The sequence below is a fragment of the Triticum aestivum genome, chromosome 3A (genome assembly GCF_018294505.1).
Source record: "Triticum aestivum cultivar Chinese Spring chromosome 3A, IWGSC CS RefSeq v2.1, whole genome shotgun sequence".
Classification (NCBI taxonomy): Eukaryota; Viridiplantae; Streptophyta; class Magnoliopsida; order Poales; family Poaceae; genus Triticum; species Triticum aestivum.
The window spans coordinates 47,098,597-47,114,171 of record NC_057800.1 but is presented as its reverse complement, the minus strand read 5'-3'; the positions used below and the strand labels follow the sequence as shown (position 1 = coordinate 47,114,171).

Sequence of the window (15,575 nt, the reverse complement as noted above, 5' to 3'; positions counted from 1 at the left end):
AGAAACAAAGGTGGCGGGACGGGAGAAGAGACGAGGTGTTGACTTCTCTTTCCTCCCTAACAAGAAAAGTCTTTCCTCCTTCTCCTGTCGGCGCCACCGCCGGTATGTCTCATCTTCGATGTCCTTTGGGCCATGGAGGTGCAGAGGACCTCGGCCCCCCGCCGGTGGGAGGGACCCCGTTCTCGTTCTTGTTAGTTTCAGCGTCTTGGTTGGGGTTGTGTGGTGACGGTGATGTCCCTTAGTAGGAATAATGTCTCCCATGTTTTATCCCCGTCCTGATGGTGCGTCTAGTTTCATTGGAGGGTGTGTGGAGGTGTGTGATAACCCACGAGTATAGGGGATCGCAACAATTTTCAAGGATAGAGTATTCGACCCAAATTTATTGATTCGACACAAGGGGAGCCAAAGAATATTTGCAAGTATTAGCAGCTGAGTTGTCAATTCAACCACACCTGAAGATTAATTATCTGCAACAACGTGATCAGTAGCAAAGTAGTATGATAACTTTAATAGTAGTAGCAACAACAATAGTAACGGTAACAGTGATAGCAATGATTTTGTAGCAAGTGCAATAGTAACAATGGCAGTAGTAACTTAGCAAGAACAATATGAGAGAAATCTGTAGGCATTTGATTAGTGAATTCTTTGGATGATATTAATCATATAACAGTCATAACCTAGGGCTATACGACACTGGCTCCAGTTCATAAATATAATGTAGGCATGTATTCCGTAAATAGTCATACGTGCTTGTGGAAAGAACTTGCATGACATCTTTTGTATCCTACCCTCCTGTGGTAGCGGGGTCCTTTTGGAAACTAAGGGATATTAAGACCTCCTTTTAATAGAGAACCGAAACAAACCATTAACACATAGTGAATACATGAACTCTTCAAACTACGATCATCACCGGGAAGTGTCCCGACTATTGTCACTTTGAGGTTGCCGAATCATAACATGTAGTAGGTGACTATAACTTGCAACATCGGATCTAGGGCATGGATATAATGGTGATAACATAAACGGTTCAGATCTGGAATCATGGCACTCGGGCCCAAAGTGATAAACATTGAGCATGGCAAAGTCATAACAACATCAATCTCATAGCATAATGGATACTAGGGATCAAGCCCTAACAAAACTAACTCAATTACATGATAAATCTCATCCAACTCCTCATCGAGCAGTGAGACTACGAAGGAATTACTCACTCCTGGTGGGGAGGATCATGGAATTGGCGACGGAGAAGGGTTGGTGATGACGAAGATCGAAGATCCCCCTCTCTGGAGCCCCAAACGGACTCCAGATCTGGCCTCCCGATGAAGAACAGGAGGTGGCGGCGGCTCCGTCTCGTGAAACGCGATAATTCTTCCCTCCTGATTTTTTTCTCAAAATATGTGAATTTATAGTATTAGAGTTGAGGTCTGCGGGGCCGCCGGGTGGGAACAACCCACTTGGGCGCGCCTGGAGGGGGGGGCGCCCTGGTGAGTTGTGCCCCCTCGAGTGGTTCTTAGCTCCAGAAATTCTTATTTATTGAATAAAAAATCCTCGCAAAGTTTTGTTTCAATACGAGAACTTTTATTTCTGCACAAAAACAACACCATGATAGTTCTGGTGAAAACAACGTCAGTCCGGGTTAGTTTCATTTAAATCAAGTAAATTAGAGTCCAAAACAAGAGGAAAAGCGTTAGGAAAAGTAGATACGACGGAGACATATCAATGTGTCTCCGTCGGATCTCATGGAATTCGGTCGATGTTGGTCTTCGATGGATCTATGTGGATCCGTCCTTCGTTCGTATTCGTTTGAGTGTTTACAGGTTTGATCCTTCCAATTTACGTCTTTCTTCATCAGTGATGATTTCTGCTCTGGTGCGCTAGTTTTGTGGGGCCTTAGCACGACAACTTCCCGACTGTCTACTACAACAAGGTTTGCTCAGCTCCGGCGAGGGAGGGGCGATGACGGCGGCACGCCTTCCGCTAGCTCTAGTGTTTTTAGTCGTCGCTAGGTGGTCCACGGACCTGGTTGTAATTTTTATTATCTTTGTTGTTCTAGTATGCACTACCGTGATCGAGAATGAATAGATTATCAAAAATAGAGGTGATCGTCTTTATCATGCATTTAGGCAGCAAATTAATTAAGGGCACACTACCACATTTAATATTAAATCATCAAAGCAAAGTATGGGTGAGAGTAGTCCAATTGTATGTGAGCCGTGTTTTCTTTAGGCTCTTCTTTAAACCACCATTTGCTTTATTTTCTTCTGAAAGCCTACTATTCCTAGTGTCCTACTCCTTTTTGTCACCGTTTGTACTTGTTTTCACCGTGATGTTGAGTTATATGAAAGTCAAATTTTTAATTTGATTTGCCCCCTCTGTCCCTCGGACTAAGCCCGATGATATTTTCTTTCTCACTAGGCATCTACTCGCTCTGTAAACAAATATAAGAGCATTTAGATCACTAAAGTAGTGATCTAAATGCTCTTATAAAAGTTTACAGAGGGAGTATTAATTTGCGTTGTATCTGATCACGATGTGTAAAGATCTTGTCGAGTTAGAACAATATGTTTCATAGCTCAGCTTTGGTACTCAATTAATTTGCAAAATAATAAGGTGGTACTTAATTAATTGTACAAGATATAACTTTGATACTCAACTAATCATGCAAGAATAATAAGTTTGGTACTAAATTAATTGCACAAAATATAAAAACTTTGGTACTTAATTAATGCAATAAGATATAAAAAGTTTGGTATCCAATTAATTGTTCAAAAACAAGAACTTTTGATACTCAATTGTAATTGTACACGATATACAAGATATAAATGGACGGAGTACATGATTTTCTTATTCAAATGGTTGAGTGTAGTGCATGCAGCAGCTACGATCCGATCAAACTTGGCGTGTTTTTTGAGACCACTAGCGTATCAAACTGGTCCACCGCATTCACTCATCGAAACGCAGAAGTGAAAATGGGAAGCAAAAAAAATCTTGTGTATATTGACTTGTTCTTGGTCAAGAGGTACTATATGCCACTAGGAAATAAATTAAAAGGGAACCAACAAGAGATACCATATACTCAGCAGTGCCCGGACATTAATTTTTACTTATTTGGCTTGCAAAATTGCACGAAACCCCCTAAGCTATTATCAGTTTCCACTTGCCTCCATTAGTTTTGGATCCGCTGTGTTCCTCCCAAATCTCGTATCCGCTTCTCACAAAGATTAAATGATTCAGAAAAATTCATATGTGATTTTGATACGGTAGTGGTCTCAAAATACATGCCATGTTTTATCGGATCGTATATGCTGCATGCACTACACTCAACCATTTGAATAAACAAATCTTGTACAGTTAATCCGTCCATATATATCTCATATCTTGTACAGTTAATCCGTCCATATATATCTCATATCTTGTACAATTAATAATTGAGTATCAAAAGTTCTTGTTTTTGCACAATTAATTGGGCACCAGACTTTTTATATCTTCGTTTCATTAATGAAGTACTGAAGTTTCTATATTTTGTGCAATTAATGAGTACCAAACTTATTATTTCTGCACGATTAATTGATTACTACCAAAGTTATATATCTTGTATAATTTACCAACCATATTATTTTTGCATATTAATTGAGTACCAAAGCTGATGTATGCACATTACAGTGTTGAGACCCTAAGTAAAAAAAAAATTGGGGGGGTGGGGGGGGGGGGGGCAGCATATTGTTCTAACTCGGTGAGATCTTTGCACATTGCGATCGGCTGCAACAGAAATTAATATATGTCCAGTGAAAAAGAAAATATCGCCGGTCTTCGTCCGAGGGACGGAGGGGTCAAATCAAATTCACACCAACTTTGATTTTCATATGACCCACCACCCCGGTGCAAACAAGTACACACGGTGACAAAAAGGAGTAGGAAACTAGGAATGGTAGGCTTTGGAAAGAAAAGGAAAAGCAAACGGTTTAAAGAAGAGAGCTGGACGAAAACGCGGCTCGCATATTGTACTACGCCCACCCATACTTTGCTTTGATGATTTGGTATTAAATGTGGTGGTGTGCCCTTAATTAATCTGCTGCCTCAATGCATGATAAGGACGGCCACCTCGTCTCTTGTCCCGTCACCTTTTGTTCCTTTTTGAAGATTCGACGATATGAGTGTTAATTCTCAGCAGTAAATTGGCAGCCTCGAAAAATATTGAGTGAAAGGGCTATGTTTGGTTTTTACTACTCAGTATCAAAGAATATATATCCAGGATTTGAGCAAGTTAATTGGGGTCCAATAAATGAGCTAAAGATATGTTTCGTATTTACTCAATACCACTGAGAATATATTCAGGATTTGAGCAAGTTAATTAGGGTCTAATAAATGAGCTAAAGATATATTTAGCATTTACTCAGTATCAAAGAGAATATACTATTCATGATTTGAGAAATTTATTGGGATCCAATAAATAAACTAAAGATATGTTTCATTTTTACTCATTATACCAAAGAATATATTCAATAATTTAGTAAATTTAATTGGGGTCCATTAAATGAGCTAAAGATATATTTGGTATTTACTCAGTACCAACAATATATCCAGGATTTGAGCAAGTTAATTCGGATCCAATAAATGAGCTAAAGATATGTTTGTTTTTTACTCAGTACTAAAGAATATATGCGGGATTTGAGCAAATTAATTGGCGTCGAATAAATGGCTAAAGATATGTTTAGTATTTACGCAGCACCAAAGAATATATCAAAGATTTGGGCAAGTTAAATGGGATCCAATAAATGAGCTAAAGATATGTTTAGCTAAAGAAAACATAATTTGACACGAAATTACTAGTGTCCAACCAAAGGATTATCATGCAATTAAACATGTTTCTTTCTTTCGAAAAAACTGGGCAAAAACATTATTGTCTTGCTCAAATTTTATTTGTATCCAAATAAGTTGCTATGTGAGTCTTGCAATTTAACACCTCCTTTTCTATTTGAGCTTGTTAAGAAGGATATACAATTCCGCCCATTAAACTAAAGATCACAAAAGAAACAAAGAAACACACCTCCATACCATAATTCTATCCGGATTTTTAAAGTACCTTGAGATATGTGAACCAAACCAATAGTACGCACATCTCTAATAAAATTAAGAAATTACAACGAGGTTCCTAGAAGGCTGAACGTCTTCCTCGAGTGGGCCGATGGTGCACTACCGGTGCCATCATCGTTGTTGATCGAGGACGGAAAGACACCAAGGCCACAATCCTACCTGAACCAGTTCCCTGAAAAAGAAGACATCACCATCAGAAGAGTCGCGTATCCAAGAGCTAGACCTCTAAAATTTCTCACAAGCCTCACGCGTGGCACCGGAGGCTGAAGTGGCACTACGAAGGACCAAACCGCAAAGGGGAGTTGCAATCGCCTCATCACAAATCTTGCAAAGCCTATCCTCACCGACCAGAAGGGCCAATTGGAATCTACACCGGCGCAGACGACATTGTCGGGAAACCAAGATGGGGAGGCTAAGGAAATCTTATTCACAAAGTCAGCGCCACCGTCACGAAATCCTAACCCTAACCTATCTATGGGGCAACATCAAGCCACTGGGGTTCTCCACCCGCCAGGAAGGTGGGCGGAGGGGGGGGGGACCTTTAGGCTCGACGTCGATGATAGACGATGGGGAACATTGGATCTCTCTTATCGCCTCGTAGGGAAGGGAGGAGGAATCATGGAGTTTGTGTGTGTGTGTGTTGTGTGGTGGGGGGGGAGGGGGGGGGGGAGGGGTGAGGCGGCGATATTTCATCAATTTATAGAAAGTTTTAGCTCAGACACAACTTAACACGTGTATGCGCTCGCCAAGTATAGCTCACTACTTTCTTATAGTGAACTTCATAAGGCCTTGGTGGTTTTGTCCAACTCACTCCCTCCAAACCACTATACTCCGCTCACAAAGAAGAAAGAAGCACACTTTCATCGATATCTATGGTAATTATAACTCGGTCATGACTTTGTGTGTGTACCTGCCAGCTGTATAACTCCCTATTCCCGGACAACTGGATTTTGAAAAGTCGTTGCGGTCCGAACGCCTCACTCCCCCACTCCACTCATGCTAGCGCCTATTTCCTCCGCGAGCTCCCTCCCCTCCAACCCCAACTCTACCCGCCTGCCAAGTAGACCCCCCCCCTTCCCGGCAACCAGATTTAAAAAGCTGTTGCAGTCCGAACGCCTCATCCCCACTCCACTCACTCTAGCGCCTATTCCTCCGCGAGTCCCTCCCTCCTACCCCAACTCGACCGCCCGCAAGTACAACCCCCACCTTCCCGGCAACCGGATTTTGAAAAGTTGTTGCGGTCCGAACGCCTCACTCTCCCACTCCACTAACGCCTGTGCCCCCCCCCCCTTCCGCGGGCTCTTCCCCCCACTCTCCCCTCTTCCGCGAAAACAAAACTCCGCCCTCCCCGCCACCGCGTGGGCCACCCTCCCTACCCCCATCGTCGCTAACTCCATCCCGACAAATCCGCACCCTCCCCCGCGCCGCCGTGGACTTCGCGTCGGCCGAGCTCCATCACCGCAAGCTTTTCCTGCCCGATTTTCATTGCAAAAAAATTCTATATACGCTCAAAAATAAAAGAGGAGAGACCTTGCACTGAGCACATCAACATGGACAAGCAACAAAGGGCAACTAACAAAACAGCCTAAACCGAAGTGAAGTGATATCCCATCACTGTTCGGTGGCGGTCCAAGAGGGAGAAGCATTCAACAGCAGGTGAGGTCAGCACTCGAGGCGAGGACCGGGCCGGAGCGAGGGATTTAACCCCAAACCCCCCGCAGCTTTTTCCACCCTCCCCCTCCCGGATCCGTTCCTTCCGTCCTCCTCCCTCCTCCCACCAACTCTTCCTCCCTCCCTCCCTCCCTCCTCCTCCCGGAGGAGGAGCGCCACCCTCGCCTCCCTCCCCGCCTCGTCGTCGCCGGCGCGCGTCGCCCGCGCCCGTCCACCGAGGTTCGTCGCCGGTCCCCGCCCGCACCGAGCACGCCTCGACGAATTTCTCCTCTGCTTGTTTTGGTTTGGGTTTTACGGGTGCGTGCGTGCGTGCGTGCGTTTCTCCGGCCTGCGCGCGCGCGCGTTGCGTCCTCTCTCGATCGGCGCCACGGTTCGCGGCCGGCCGGCGCCGCCGCTGCCGCGTTCCCGTGCGGCTCATCTGTTCGCCGAAAGGCGCCTCTGCGCTGCGCGCGTGCGTTCCTCCTCGCTCGCTCGTTCGTCCGTCAGGCAAACCGTTCGTCAGGACAGAGCATCTATTCTCTCGTTGTTTCGGTTATTTCTGTTTGTTTTCTTCACTGCGAGAGCATGTTCGCCGAAGTCCGCGTTGATGATTGGGATTTGCTACCTGTTGTTGTTGATTTGTCTCTACTCTGTCTGTGGTCTGTACCGCATGCCTTCCGATTTCTGCATGGGCAGGCAGATATGGCCAAACGGACCTCTGTTTTTCGATAGGAAATGGTTTGTTCTAGCGTTTTTTTTTCTCTTTTGCCTTTCATGGATCGGGAGTTACCAAGTGGGAAACCTCGAGCTGTTCATCGTGAATTCGTGATATGTTTTCCATGCCTCAAGTTGCGCATGGACCGAGTCACTGCACTATGTGGACTCCATTCCAGAGCAGATGGGTTGCTGAATCTGATTCTGATGGACGGATTTTTCTCCAGCAATTCAATGGACGGGTTGTCCAGATGGAGTGGATTGGTTTTTGCATGCAGCAGGCCACGATCTGGTTGATGGTAGAAGTACTGATTGTTTATTTCTGACTTTGTTGATGGTTGCTGTTGCTGTTGTTTGTATTGGATGGATGGGTTTTTCCTCCAGCAATTGAATGGATGGGTTGTTGAACGGAGTGGATTGATTTTGCAGCAGTCATGATCTGATTGGTGGTACAAGTACTAAGTACTGTACTAGTAACTACTTATTTTTGACTCTTGATTGATTGAGTAATGACTAATGAGAGTAGCCCTTTTGGTTGGGGTACAGAATTTTTGTCCAAGGAGTCGAGGACAGTATCTGTCACACTGCCTCCACAGTTTTTCTTGTTTAGATTTGTAAGCTGGAGATCTCCTCTCAAGTGAATGAGCCTAGTGATGATATTGAGTAGCACAGCGGATTCCGCCCTCCCTACGCTGTTGATTTCAGAGTCTCCATTGATTAGCACTTCTTTTTGCCTAACCAAGGGCATTGTTTAGTAATTTTTCATATACATGATTTGTTTTCTGAGTCATGAGGAATGGATGTGCAGCCTAGTATTGTTTTTCTTAATCCTCCTGGGGTCAGTCTCTTTCTGTGTCAAGTTACTGAAAAGAGCGCAGAAGAATTACTTGCTTAACATGTGACCAGATTTTCGGCGACAGTTCTCCGGTTCTTCCTTGGAAGCTTTCTCAGCCTTCTTGATTTGCAATCCCTGTTGGTTGGCTGTGGATGTGCTTTCACGGTTCAAGTATGCTGTCCCAGGATGAAAGAAGGAAATCGCAATATTCTTCTTCACTAAAGTGGCTCTTCCTAACTACTATAGTTTTATTTCGTGGTCGTCTAATGATTGATTAGTGGTTCAGACACTAACTAACAAGGATACAGACAGGCATTGTTTATCTGGCGTGTCTTCAGAAATGGTTCGGTTGCAGTTTGGTGGGTGTCTGTGTGCATGTTTTAGGAAAGATGGGTGTTTACATCACCATCATTGACCCCCCTTTTTAATCTAGAAAAGGCGCAAACGACCCTCTTAAGTTACTTCTTATTCGCTTGTTCGTCAGTACTCTGTTACTTTATGCCTTTCCTCATGATTAAGACCTTCATTTGCCCTGCGGATCTTTGTGGATACTTGGCTAGGCACCATCTTTATGTGTACTAAATCTGTTCGGCCATACTCTTTTCCATTATGGTCTGGAGGCAATGATCTGTTTGGAGTTGGAAAAGTCATTAGGTATGTGCTTTGATAGGTTGTTAATCACTGTCCATTATGTTCATGACAGGTCACAGACCTAACTGAAGTCGAGGCACTGTTCCATAATCGGCGCGGGTGGTGCTCTGCTCATAAGGAATCATTCATTCTTCTTTTATGCTGCCGGGCCCAGGACAAATGGCCCAGCTGTTGCACCCTCAGGACTCTGGGTTTTATGGAAGGAAGGAAATGGGGGGCCGATGGAGCTTTCTTGAGTTGTTTGGCCTTCGCCGGCGCCTACGGTCCACGAAGAAGATGATCTCTGACAAGAAACATGGTAAGGAAAAAAGCACTGGTGGTAAGTTGGGGTTGTTCTTTAACCGCAACTGAGCATCCTTGAGTAAATTGATTTGATTCACCGAAAAAACAATAGGAGTACAGTTGTGGTTGTCATTCATGTATTCAAATACTTTGATTTTTCCATTTGACCTTCTATAAGTAATGATAAAATATAAACTCATAAGCAGGAAAGTTTTTAAACAATGATAAAATATAAACTCGTACGTTGGGAAGTTACTGTTTAGCACTTAGTGTACTGAACCTGAAGAATTAGAACTCTACACCTTGACCTGAAATATCTACAAGTATGACAGCTTATGCGCCTAAACAATATGTTGTAATTTTATTGACCGTGAAATTGACTGCAGGAAGTAGGCTTCGAGGTTGCTATGTTCCATTCAAAGACGAAGACAGTGGTGTCACGGATGAGCAGAGAGCTGTCATAGATGAGTACAAAAACACTAAAGTATATACCAATTACCCACCTTGATTATCAACTTCCAGAGTTCTCTTGATACTTGAATACTAGTACTGATGTCTCTGTTAATTTTTTCATTTGTATCCAGTAGTCCATTTTCGTCCTCTGGTTACAGTTTAAGAGAAATGAACTAAAATCATATGCATCATTGGTCCTTCTCTTTATGTATATCAGTATATAAATTATTGTATATTTGTGTCAGCATCTAGTGTGTACATAAACTTAAATCACCTCTACTCATTGTACTAATACATCTGATGGATTGTTTAGGCAAGTGCATGAATTATTTTATAAGCATAAATATATGATGATCTGCGTGCTGCTACTGCATTACATATAAGCAGTTTTTACAAGTACTTCTGTCCTCCAGATTACTTGCACACAGACAACTAGTTTTCCTTTGGATTTGGAGATGTGAACTGATCATATTCCATCAATTTTCTTGTATTTCAGGTTAAAAATAAACACAAGGGTTCAAAAAAGAGTTCTGGTAAGTCGGGTCTGAAGTCATTATTTTCAAGAAAATTGTACGGAAAGGAAGATCAGAAAGAGAAGATGCTTCCTGTTGGACCAAAGCTGCTGCGCACCCTTTCGATACATTACTTGGAAAACAATGACTATGTTCTGAATGGTCAGTCAGCTGCCAATGGTGACAGTTCTTCACACGACGCTAAACTGTCACTACCAAATGACACCAGTACAAACTTGCAACAGGATACGTTAAGCAACCTGGATGGTTCTGGTACTGACCATGTGAAACGGAAGAGCCACCGTAGCATCTCCATGGATGGGATTCTTCACAAGGTACCCTATGGGCAGAGGCTTTCTGGAGATAACATTAGACAAGAACTTCCTCGATCAGCCTCTGCCACATATGACAGGGATGGTCTGAAACCTTGCATTGGTACTGCTGCAAAGAGACATGGGAACAGCGGTTTTCGGCGTTCGCGTTCCCTATCTGAATCACTGGAGAGCTACTCTCACTTGCTTGATTCCATTTCAAGCAGTGAATCCAAAAGGCTGCTGACAAGCTCGAAGTCCACTAGGGATCACTCTTTGGATGGCCTTGGTGCAGCAACTGCACTGCAGAGAACTTCCATTTCTCAGCTCAGATCAAAAAGTGTGGTTAGACTTGCTGAATTTCTTGTGATTCCAGAAGACACATTGGCACCAGAAGTTCCAGAGGAAATAGTTGGAGATGTGAAACTTGCTGTGGATGAGGGTTCTTGTAATGAGGTTGCTGGTGGCTCTGAGGATCCTGTGTCACTTGAAGAGTTGTTGAGCGAGTGCGACGTCGTGGAATCATCGACTGAAGACAATTTATGTATTGCTCCTTTAGCTTCAGAGGTGGTTGATGTTTCAGAAGAACAAGCTCCTTTAGCTTCTTCAGAGATGGTTGATGTTTCAGAAGAAGCTGCAACTTATGATGATGATCTGGAGGTTCTCTCATCGACCCAAGCCAAGCTGTGTACCGACCCTTCAGCATCTGAAGTTGACATCCCAGAAGAACATGCAACAACCTGTAATGATGATGATCTTATTCACTCGTCAACTGGAGCTGATCCTTGCACTCTTCTTAGTCTTCTGCTATCAGCAGACGTCGACATTGCAGAACAGCAAGTGCCACCTTCTGATGATCAAATTCGGTCATGCATCACCCAACCTTCAGAAGACATCGACATTGCAGAAGAACTGGCAACAATCTCTGAAGACAATCAGATCCATTCATTCGATTCTTTGAAATCAGTCAAAGGTACTAGCTGTGTCCCTGACCCCAATAGAGATACTGAAGATGAGTTAAATTTATGCTGTGAACAAGAAACTGAAAGTCCAACCTCTGTTCTGGATGTGGCCTTCTCAGACCATCCTGCTGCTAGTTCAGAGAACCAAACAATGCTGAATGGTGAGATTTTCATCTAGTACATATGCAGAACCTGCATTAGCCTTCTATATTTTATTTTATTTTGAATTTTAGCCTTATATACTTAAAAACAGAACTTCAGAATGGCATTCCAAACAAGCAGCAATTGAAATTTACTTATAAAATACGATGAAGTTATTACCGAGTCATCAATGAAATTAACGATCGGAATTCTTGAATTTACTATGGAATTCGCGTAACTTCTTATTTTAATCTCTTTTTCCTGTTCGTCTGTTTCGCAGATTCGTCGCTGGTGGAAAAAACTGTCCATTCAAATGAAGCACATGACCATTCAGTTGGCACTGATGATGATCTTGATTCTAGCACTTCTGTCAAACCACCAACTAGCTCATCGACTGAGGAGAACATACTTCTTCAGGAGAACAACCTCACCGACCTCAACGCTCTCCAAGAAGCAGCAGATGATCCAAAGAACGAGGCCGAGCTGGCGTACGTCAACGACATATTCAACAAGTCGAGCTTCCGCGACGAGGCGCTGTTCGAAGCTTGGCGCTCGCAGAACCGCGCCGCGCTCCAGGAGGACGACTGCCAGCACTACGACGCCGCGGCGGCGGCCATCGACTTCACCGACATGTCGGCCGACGAGCTGCTCCTCTTCGACCTGACAAACGAGGCGCTGCTCGAGGTCTACAAGGACTACGCCGCCGGCGAGTCCAGGCAGCCCCGCTTCTCCTCCTTCCAGCGGCCCAAGCCCGTCGGCGACCGCGCCCTCAGGGAGCTGCGGTCCAGGGTGGGCCGCCAGCTAGACGAGCGGCCGCAGTCCGGCGTGGAGGTCGACGTCGACGCCGTGCTGTCGAGCGACCTGGGCAAGGCGGAGCGCTGGAGCAACTTCCGGCGAGAGGCCGACCAGGTGGCGAGCCTGGTGGCCAACTCCGTGCTCGACAGGCTCGTCACCGAGCTCGCGCTCCAGCTCGCAAAGTTTTGAGTCTTGATGATAGATAGTTAGCCATTCATTTATTCTGCCTGCCCCATTTTTTATTGGTTAGTTAATTAATTTAGCTGCTTGATGATGATGATATATACACCATGGAAGTGTGAGGGGATGTTACATTACATTACATTACAATATCATGTAGATATCAGAAACCATTTTTGGTTCTTTCCTCCTGGGAGAGGAGAGGAGAATACATAGGAACATGAGTCAGGAGAATGTTGTTAGGTCATCTTAGTGTGATGAGTCATCTAGACTAGTTGCTGAGAATTGAGTGGACATGGGAGGCACTTGTTTTGTACTAGTGTCTGTTTTGAATGTATCTTGCTTCAGGTAAGAAAAATCTTGGAACAACAATTTGTCGGTTCGTGCCTTCTGGTCTTGCTCAAATTTACATGAGGAGAATGCAAGCGATAATTCTTCTGGGTTGATTGGCTTCTTGGTCTTTAGTCTTTACTTCTTTCTAGATCTTTATTTGGCTCCTCTTGTTTTTTTAGGGGTGAAATCAAACTTTGATTTATCAAAAGCCACAGTTCGTGGGATACAAGTTTGTCCATGGGGTTGAATCAGCCACACATGGCGCTTCTGATCTAAAGAAGAGAAATTTTAGCTAAACTATGAGTTCCACCATTTGCCGAACTGGTAGTGATCACCGAGAGAGGCTCATGCTAGAAATGGGTTCATCGTGGCCTGAAAAGGGCCTTGAACCCGTCACCAGGTCCATGATGTCCAGCCCAAACCATCTATCATCAGGCTTTGGGAGTAAGGGGGGCGAAGCCACACCAAGATATGGGTGTACAAATGTACACCCGTTAATTGTGGCTCTCACCGTAAGAATGTGTACCTGCAAGCTTAATGAAAACATTTAATATATATAAGTAGTTAATTTTAGTTAACCAAAGATAACACTAATATTTATTTAGGGCATCTCCAGCCGTTGGCCCCCCAGGGGGCGTCTAAAAGCGCCGCCTGGGGGTGAGCCGGCGCAAAAAATGGCCCTGGGGGCGAGTCGGTCCCCAGCCGTCGGCCCCCAGGCGCGTATTAAAGAAAACAAAGGACCGTTCGGCGAAGTTATGATAAAAACTAGTTAAATTTCGGTCAAACATGGCAAATTTCGGTGAAATTCGCGCATTTTCATTACATTAACCTAATCTAAAAAAGAAAAGGGCTGAAGTCGTCGCCGCCGTCGCCGCCATCGTCGTCGTCGGCCTTCTCCTCCTTGACGCGGGCGCCCCTGCTGGACCCCTGCCCGGCGTCACCATGGCGGACTGGCGGCGGCGCGTCATCGTCGTCGTCGCTGTCGCATAAGACGACGACCCCGTCTTCAACGCGGCCGCGTCGGCGCTCCTCGAAGCGGCGCAGGGCGGCGCGCTGGCGCTCCTTCTCCTTCTCCCGGCGCGCCTTCTCCATCGCAATGGAGTCCTGGCGCGCCCATTCTAGGGCCGCGTCATCGTCGTCGAACTCCGCCTCCACCGGTGCCAGCCCCGGCTCCGTCTTCACCGGCGCCAGCCCCGGCTCCATCTTCAGCTTGACGAAGCGCGGAGGAGCCGGCGAGGAGGGGGCGCGCCGGCCGCCCTCATTGATGACGATGCCGACGCTGCGACTGCGCCGGCCGATTGGCGTCTCCGCCATGGGCTCGGCCTTGACGCCGAGAAGCGCCGGAGAACCGGAGGAGTGGGAAGATGAGCGAGAGGAGGAAGACGAGGAGGAGGCGAACCTCCTTGGCGCCCATGCGCGTCGGTGTTGCGACGGGGCGGCCCCCATCGCAGGATAGGTCAACGGCGGGTTGTTGCCGCCGTCGAGGTGCGTCAGCACGTCCTCCAGTGTGCGGCCCGGGACGCCCCACCACAGGTGGCGCCCCACGCGGTTCTTCACGCCGCCGACCACCGGCGCGTCGTTGGTGGAGGCCAGGCGCTGCTGCTGGCGACGCTGGAAGTACGCCGCCCATGTCGCGTGATTGCCGGCGGCGTAATGGGGGAGGGAGCGCTCGTCGTCGGTCAGGGAGGTGCGCGCGACCTCGACCTCCTCGGCGAAGTACGTGGGCTTCGCCACGGCGTCGGGTAACAGGGGAACAGGCACTCCCCTGTCGCTGAGCCGCCACCCCGTCGGCCCGGCGCGCATGTCCGGCGGCGCCGGGATGTTCGCCTGGAACAGGAGCCAGGACTCCTGTTCGCGGAGCGAACGCCGGCCGAAGCCGTTCGCCGCCGCTTCGTCTCCGGGGAAGCGCTCTGCCATGGCGACGGGCTCGGCGGTGGTAGAGAGGGAGAGAGAGAGGGGCTGTCGGTGACGCTCGGGAGAGGAAGACGGAGACGGGGAGAGAGGGGCTGGGCGGCGACGAGGGGCGAGTCTGGTGTGGGCACCGGCGAGAACCGCCGGCTTTTATAGCCGCTCCGCGCCGTGTGTATGCGCGCGAGGGAGGGGAGGCGTCGGCGCGCCATTCCGAGACGCGTCGCCCGTGAGGAATCAATGGTAAGGCTGACCAGCGGCAGCCTTGCCATTGATTCCCCATGGGAACCGAGGCCGTTGGGGGAAGACGAGGCGCCGTGTCGCTGACGCGGCTGGCCCACGGCTTTTCGCGCCAAAACAGCTCGCCCCGGCGCCCCCGGGCACCCCCCAGCGCACCGGGTTCGGCCTGGGTCCGCCGGCGCTGTTTTCGGCCCAGGCCGGCGAAAATCGGACTCCTGGGGCACGACTGGGCCGTTTTTTGGCGCCGGCGCGAAAAAATCGCCTGGGAAGGCCTTCCTGGGTGTGCGGCTGGAGATGCCCTTATGTACACCCATTCCTCTAAAACTGGCTCGGCCACTGCGCCTGCCTCAGAGCCAGCCTGGAGTCGCCAGGGCCGGGGGCATCTCCTATTTGGCGCCACAGGCGCCAGTTAACGTGCGTTTTTGTTAACTAGCGCCTGCAGCGTCCGTAAATGGGCCGGCCCATCTAGGCGCCGGTTGACATTTTCGTTTGTGAAAATTCTATGAAATTTTTG

The 15,575-nt window shown here is 47.0% G+C and overlaps 1 protein-coding gene across 3 annotated transcripts; it reads left to right on the top strand.

The window, feature by feature from the left end:
* The first annotated feature begins 6,847 nt into the window (after window positions 1-6,847).
* On the top strand, window positions 6,848-12,962 carry LOC123060148 (uncharacterized). 3 transcript variants are annotated; one of them, XM_044482722.1, is made up of 6 exons: window positions 6,848-6,984; window positions 8,997-9,242; window positions 9,613-9,710; window positions 10,176-11,475; window positions 11,584-11,625; window positions 11,886-12,962. In XM_044482722.1, exons 2-6 carry the CDS (start codon window positions 9,083-9,085, stop codon window positions 12,587-12,589), a joined length of 2,304 nt encoding a protein of 767 aa, XP_044338657.1. In that variant the 5' UTR covers window positions 6,848-6,984; window positions 8,997-9,082; the 3' UTR covers window positions 12,590-12,962. The 3 variants fall into 3 exon arrangements, with proteins under 3 accessions (XP_044338657.1, XP_044338655.1, XP_044338656.1); XM_044482720.1 differs by having other exon boundaries at window positions 10,176-11,625; XM_044482721.1 differs by lacking the exon at window positions 6,848-6,984 and having other exon boundaries at window positions 7,065-9,242; window positions 10,176-11,625.
* Window positions 12,963-15,575: the final 2,613 nt, after the last annotated feature.